This window comes from Vigna umbellata, chromosome 11 (assembly GCF_029865625.1).
Source record: "Vigna umbellata cultivar VRB3 chromosome 11, Vumbellata_1.0, whole genome shotgun sequence".
Classification (NCBI taxonomy): domain Eukaryota; kingdom Viridiplantae; phylum Streptophyta; class Magnoliopsida; order Fabales; family Fabaceae; genus Vigna; species Vigna umbellata.
In genome coordinates, this window is record NC_142175.1 from 3,354,658 (window position 1) to 3,362,442 (window position 7,785).

Consider the following 7,785-nt stretch of genomic DNA (forward strand, 5'->3'; position numbering starts at 1 on the left):
AAATTAGTGTGTTGAACCTCTTTAGAATAATTGATTATCGTTAGTGATAATCGATATCCCAATACATTTTTACTAGAAAAGTGCAAATGAGGGCTAAGCTTCAAAAGCTACAAAACATGATGTTGAGTTGGGAATGAAGCTAGTTGGTATGTTTAGGGTTAAGTTGGACTCTTTATTGACGATGATGCATAAATGTGGGATGGAATGCACAAAGGTGTGTGATTGATAAATCAGCATGAGACGTGAAAGACGTGTTTGCTTGTTGTACCTAGTAAATCCTGATATGGGATAAAGGCTCTCTTTAGCCTTGTGTGCGAAAAGGAAGTGGTGTTCGAGTGTTGAACCTTCTTTGTATGGGGGAATGTTGTTTTTCCTAGTCTTCGGCTAGTTGCTGAGTATAGTGCCCGATGCGCGATGTGCCAATGTTTTTACTCGTAAGTCCTTGCAGAGTAGGGAAACAAGTCTTCTAATCGCGAAGGCGGGACGAATCTTCTAATCGCGAAGGCGGGACGAATCCAGCGGGCTTGTTTAGTATAATAATGTATATGTGAGGTTGGGTAGAAGAGTGTGATTGAGTCTTTCATGGTGAGGTTCATGGTGATGTGGATGCTCATGGAGATGATTGTGATGAGGATATTTATGAGGGCGAACATGCTAATGGTTATCATGTGGTGTACTTAGCATAAGTACCAAGGATGGGATAGACCGAGGGTCTACATTCATGATAATCGTGATGCCATCGAGGTTCAAGGAATTGTTATTGATTTGCATTGACGATGGAATTAATTATTAATTGTCTTGATAGTGATAAAGATGGAGTTGCTTATTAATGTTATGTCATATTATTATTAATCATATATTGTATGATTATGGTTTGTTTTTAATGGTAACTTAATTATCACATATTTGTTTGTGTTCGTGTTTGTGATTGATATTATCAACGATGATTGTATAATGGATTATACGTGAACATATGATGTTGCAGATGTTCTAAAAGTATGATAGATTCACGAGATGATGGGGAAAGATTTGTTGATCATTCAAGCCTTATATTTGTATAAGTTAAGAGTGACTTGTCAGTAGAATGCCTAGTTAACCTAGAAGTGGCTTATTGAAAAAATACTTGAACGAAGTAGTTAGGACTGGCTTGGAGCCAAAAGAATACTCATGTTAAGACAATATTTACTTAGTAAAAAATACTTCATTGATCCAAAAGTGATTTGAGAAAGAATACTTGTTTGAGGAAGAAGTCACTTGAAAAATAATATTATTTGTTCTTTTGAAGCATGAGTTTGCCTAGTGGAACTTGATTGGTTGGTCAAGAATTCACTAAGGCAAAAAGGCTTATAATGTTGTTAGTTTCACGTCACATAACCAAAAGTTTGACATTAAGGTTGTCGACAATTGCGTGATGGCATCTTTGTAAATATTTCGTCGAAATTGTCAACAAACCTCATCACAACAAAAGTCAAATTGGAAACTGACGTCAGCCTTAGGCCAATAGACGTTAAATAATGTTCGACTATCCTTGTTTTGACACCAATTTCCAATTTTACGTTTATTGTGAGGGAGTCCAACATTAATTTGTGTTTTAAAATTTTAGAAACAGTACTACCAGTGCCCTCACCTTTCTCTTTCTCGTTAACCTACCACGAAGTTCAGCAACGATGATGTCAAACTCCTATGAGGAAGTTCTTCAACCCATTTCACTTCATTTTGACATTGTGGTGCTTGTTTGGGCTCAAGTTTTCATGCTCCCTGATTACATTTCACATTAAGGTTGATGTTTAGCCATTGTTGTGTGCCCTAAAGGTTTTTCTTCTACATTTTTTAGGTTAACTCTCATTTTGTAAATTCACTAAAAATAGCTAGAAAATTGTTTTTGACTCAAATTGTTTTGTTGGAACTTCTATTAGATCGTATCTAAATATAAAGTTTTCAAATATGAGATTTTGGTTACTGGTTCAATGTTGTGAAGATTTGGTGGTGAAAAACTTCAAATGATCATAACTTTTGCTACAAATGTCGAATGAGGATGCTCTTAAAACAAAAGTTGTTGGAAATGGAGCGACGCTCATGTTGGCCAATTCTCGAAGGGGATTAAGGTTCCGGAATTTTCAACAATTCATCGTTTAAGGTATGTTTTCTATTTTCTTAGTATTTTTCACCAATTTTTCAGTACTTTACCGCTGTGCTTGAAATACTCATACCTACATAGAAAATTCTAGAAATTGTTATGATATATTCTTGATTTGTATATTGATTTTTTATGATTTCAGTAGACGAAAATATTGATTATTTTTTTAAAATACGTTACAAATTTACGTCTGTTGTCCTTGCAACATATGTTAATTAATGTTTGTTATAAATGTAATAGACGTTAATTGACGTATGTTGAAAGACAACAAATGTTAATTTGATGTCTCTCACTATAATGTTGAATTTTCAACCGATGTTAAATATCCAAAATAATAACAAAAGTTAAATATTTTTTTTTATTAGTAATTTAACATAATTTATGTGATAAGACAAATAAGTATAAAAGTATGAATATCCCTTCTTTCCTTTAACCTTTCATATTTCATGTTACAATTGCTTAGCTAATTGAAGAGGAAAGGATAAATCAAACAACTAAACTTGGAAAAATCTCTTTTGTTAAACAAGTAACATACTCTTATATAATTTGATTACTCTCACACAAATGGTTAAAAGCAGAAAACAAATAAAATTTTTAAAACCCAATTCAACCATTTTTCTTCTTGTTGTTTCCTTTTTGCTTTTTCCTATTTTCCACCAGGTGACCAGAGAGGTCAACATTGACCCAAGCCTTCAATAATGCACCATTTTTTTTAAGTGTTTTAAATGACACCAATTTGACGGAGCCGAGTTACAGTTCTGTCTGGTCTAAAAGGTACCTTCCTTATCGAAAAATTTGGGTAAGTTACAGAAAATCGAAATGATGCAAAAAAACTCATGAGAAATGGGTAATTCCATACAGGACCCTGCACCACATACGTGATTAATTACATGGAATGATATATGACACCTCCACCACAGTTTACTATGGATGATATAAACCACAATCATTTGCGTTTTCATAATTTCATATCAAATTTATATGCAGCAAATATTAGAACACATGTACCTATATGTAATTACCTTACTATGAGAATTTTCATAACCAAGCTAACACTTCCTCAACCACCTATCCAAATAACAATGCATACAATTATATGCATAATTGAAATCTATGATACTTTTTTATGTAGGTGTCCAACAACCCATAAAAACAACCAAAATGAAAAAAAAAAAAAACATCAAATACATAACAAATGTCATTCTTGTTGTAGTACTAAACACCACACTATAACTAATATAAATTATATCTATCACAATTAAATTTATTACCCGTTGTATTGCTTAAAAATTATTTTAAATATGACGATATTAGTTTCATAACACCTAAATATTTATTTAGTAGATAATCCAATATATATAAATATATAATTATATTATCTAAAATTTGTTTAATTATATTATTCTTTCTTATAAAAGTTCCATTTTGGTGTAGTATATTTATTTTCATATTCTATTAATTAGTTTCATACATGCAATGATTTTATTAATTATTTAAATTTTTTTAATTAATTTCATTATTTAAAACTCTCTACAATATTTCATCATGAATTATTATTTAATAGATTTTAAATTATTTTATTTTAACGTTATTATTTCAATGAATTAAAAATGTAATGTATCATTTAAATATCAAACTATCCATACACATCAATAAAGTTTTCAAATTATTTAATAAAAACATACACCGTAATTCATAATGTAACATGATTTCTCTTTCCCTATCTTTTGTCTATTTTACTAAATATTTATAGATTTTTTTTATTAAATAATCATAAACAATTTATTATTCAAAACCAAAAACAATAATATTTTGTTTATTTTAAATAATTTTAATGTTTGTTTATATTATTTTTATTTATTATATTATTTAAAAACTCTAAAAGAAAATCGTATTACATGTACGTCATTATTTTTTCTAATTTTTACTATATTTTTTTTCTTATCTAATCTTGTCCTTAAATTTTGAAAAAGAATGAAAAATGTGTTTGAATACTACTTTCTAACAACCGAGTTCCAACCTATCTTTCTATATCGGGACATTATTCATGGTTCAGAATTTTTGCTGTAAACATTAAACGAGTTTATTTGAGTAAATAAAATATTGGAGTTGTTTTTAGTTTTTTTAATGAGTTTGTTTGGAAAAACAATTTCGAAGACATACTATGAATTTGAAGGATTAAAAATAAGTGCTTAAAAGACCGTTTTTTATTTGCTTTAAAGATCACTGTGAAAATAGAAAATAAAATTCTAATGTAAAATTCACAATTTTTATAAGCAAATTTGACCCAAATTGACTTAGAATGTTTTTATAATTCAACAAAGTTTACCTAATTTTTTTTCGACCACAGTATTGAAAAGTGTCTGGGTTTGGTTGGTTTGAAGAAACCTTCCACCCTCACCAACCCATTACTATAGTGTGCCAACCAACCAACAACATTTTACAATTCATTTCTCACCAACCACGTTTTTCAATTCACTTCTCACCAACTACCTCTTATTCAAATCCTCTCAACTCTACCTTTAGGATTTGCTGAGAGAATTAACATCGAGAGCTGCTATTTTCTGCTCAACAATGGGAGGGGAGAGCAACAAGGTCTTCACTTTGGCTGAGGTTTCTCAGCACAATAATGCCAAAGATTGTTGGCTTGTCATTCATGGCAAGGTATTTTGCCTTCTGCTTTGTGGGTTTCGATTTTAGATTCTGTTGGGTTGGTTGATGCTGTTTTCAAACATTTACTTTTCCAGCTATCTTTTATTTGTCCAATCTAACTGGAGGAATAGGATCTGTTAGATCTGTCAAAGGGCTGAGATTTGTTTCGATTTGAAGCATGTAAAGTGTTTCGTGTAATTTTTTTTAATAAAGAAACCTTTAAATTGTATCTGACTCTGGTAGTGATTGACGAGATTAACTGTCTTTTAAGGATATACTTGTGTTTTTGAAGTTCAGCTTCTGAAATTCTGTTGGTATTTCACTATATAAATTGTATCTGACTCTGATAAGAAACCTATAAATTCTCTCTGACTCTGGTAGTGATTGATGACATTAATTTTCTTAAGGATATACTTGTGTTCTTGAAGTTCAGTTTCTGAAATTCTGTTGGTATTTCACTATATATTCAGGTTGTGCATTTCTTGTTCTGGATCACGATTGGATGATGGATTGTTGGGAGTTTTTTGTTATGATTAATGGTGCTTTTAGTCCAATCTCTAAATTTTGGTTTTAGTTCCCTAATTTTTGAAACATTGGTTGTACAGGGAAAAAAGTGATAGCTCTAGTGACTGTAGTTTGTAGTTTTAAAAAAATACAAGGACAAAAACTATTGGTTTTAAAGTAAGGGAGTAAACGTAAAACCAAGATCCGGTAATTTTCGAGGATCTAAAATTACCATTAACCATTATACTGAAAATGAACTGAATTTGGATGGAATATCTGGCAAATGGAGTGTCATTCGTAATTAGGTAGTAGGTTACTTATGCCATGTTGTGTTTCTTTAAGGCTATGTTTGTGAGTATAAAGTTGTTTTGAAATAGTATGAAAGTTCATCTCGGCTTTTATTCCTTCGTGGTTGACTTGTAAACTCTGGAAATAAGAAAGTTCCTTCATGTTTTTTGTAAGTTTTGCATTCTGTCCATCCTACACCGAGAAAAAGCTTTGGAATTTTTATTGAGTTCTACTGACATTGTCTTTGTGCATGTCTCCCTATATCCATTTTTACTGTCTTTGTCCATTGAAATACACAGTAATAATATCTAGGAATGATTTGGATTCAATTCCACATTCTCGTAGATCATAAAAATTTCTAATAATTTTGTGATGCTAGGGAGTACTGAGTCATGTGCCTGTTAGGTTTAAGAAAATAGTCAGAATGAAATTGCGTCATTTGTAAACTTGTTAGGGTAGAGATTTAAGTTCAGATTATATCAAGTTCTCTACAAGTACTTGGAAGAAGAAAAGAGAGGTCAAATAAATCACACTTTTCATATGTTAAAACCAAGTTTAATCTAAAAGAATACTAAAGTTTGAGTATCGGACAAGTAGCTTATCTTGTATATAAGACTCCTACCTAACATTTTAAGATTCCTTTTAAGGGCTGATATCCAGGGAAGTTTTCCACTCCGTAGTCACTCTCAACAAAAATATCAATTGTTAGCACTTAAGTACAAAAGGAGAGCTTAACCCGCTAATCCATTAGGTGCGAGAACTTCACAGTTGAAGTATCTCATCACATCAAGTAGCTTATATCCTACTCAAAATGGGATTCCTAACATAGTATTTGAAAGTTAAGGTGCTCAAATTATTGTAACTTCTACTTGAGATAAATTCTATTCATTTTATGATTTAATATAAGGTTATAAGGTTGACTTAATGATAAAAGTGGAAGGGAGGGTAGGAGAGCTATGGGTTCAACTCTTTCACTAACACTTAGGAATTACAAGGTTGGTTTTGGTGGGTTTGGAAAGAAAGGTGAGAGAGGTTCTGGGTTCAACTCTCCTGATAGGCAAAGACTAACAACTAGCATTACCGATCTAAAAAGAAAAATTATGATTTACTATACTTTTTTTCTAACTCAAAGTGTTTATTAAAAAGCTTATCCAACTGGGCATTGGTGGATGGAATTAGATCTAAAAGCTTTCCATGTAATATGTGCTAGTTGATTAGGAATCTTATGTTTTAGTGGCCATTGTTGCTCTCCCTCACCATATCTTTGTGAAACAGGTTTATAATGTGACGAAGTTCTTGGAGGACCACCCTGGTGGTGATGATGTCCTCTTGTCTTCCACAGGTATCAAACCTTGTCTCTTAATGCATTTAATTATTCATCATTCCTCATGATCGCAGTGAGGGGAGATTTCTGCAAATGGCTTATATCCAAATGACACTTGTTTTGCAGGGAAGGATGCAAGTAATGATTTTGATGATATTGGTCACAGCACCAGTGCCGTAGCCATGATGGATGAGTTCTATGTTGGAGACATTGATACATCATCCATCCCCAGCAAGGTGGCACTCCTCCAAAAAAAACCAAACTATAACCAGGACAAGACACCAGAGTTCATCATCAGGATCCTCCAGTTTCTAGTTCCCTTGCTTATCTTGGGTTTGGCAGTTGGTATTCATTTCTACACCAAATCAAAATAATCATCCATCAATGCCTTTGCAATAATGTGTTTCTGCAGCAATGACGAGGGGATGTGGGATATCAATTGTGCTGGTTTCCCTTTTCAATGTAATCCGTTGTTAAATACCCACCGTCTTTCTGTCATTAGTTTTCTAAAGGAGTATTGTATGTTCAGCCATTCAAACTTCTAAATTTTTTGGTGATTCTCAAACTTGCTTTTTGAAGAAAAAAAATGTTATAATTAAGTTCCATTTTCATCATAAACTAGTGGCCGTAATGAAAGTACGAATCTTCTTTTCTATGTCATTTTAGTGAACAATTCCATTGGCATGCTCTATGCATGCATTTGCTAATACTGATGGCTAGTTATATTAAGAATCACCTAAAAAAGGTTTCGATCCTATTTCAATCTCGATACTCTCGCAGAGATATTGTTTAACCATCCTTTCGCTAGGTCTTTAGAAAGAGCAAAAATGAAACAAAGTTAAGCACATGTATTTTGTTTACCAAGAAAAGCCAAATGATG

The 7,785-nt window shown here is 32.0% G+C and overlaps 1 protein-coding gene across 1 annotated transcript; it reads left to right on the forward strand.

Annotated features, from left to right (window-relative positions):
• The first annotated feature begins 4,475 nt into the window (after window positions 1-4,475).
• Window positions 4,476-7,560, forward strand: LOC148190782 (cytochrome b5, seed isoform-like). The gene is made up of 3 exons (XM_088102430.1): window positions 4,476-4,801; window positions 6,857-6,923; window positions 7,032-7,560. Exons 1-3 carry the CDS (start codon window positions 4,712-4,714, stop codon window positions 7,277-7,279), a joined length of 405 nt encoding a protein of 134 aa, XP_087958556.1. The 5' UTR covers window positions 4,476-4,711; the 3' UTR covers window positions 7,280-7,560.
• Window positions 7,561-7,785: the final 225 nt, after the last annotated feature.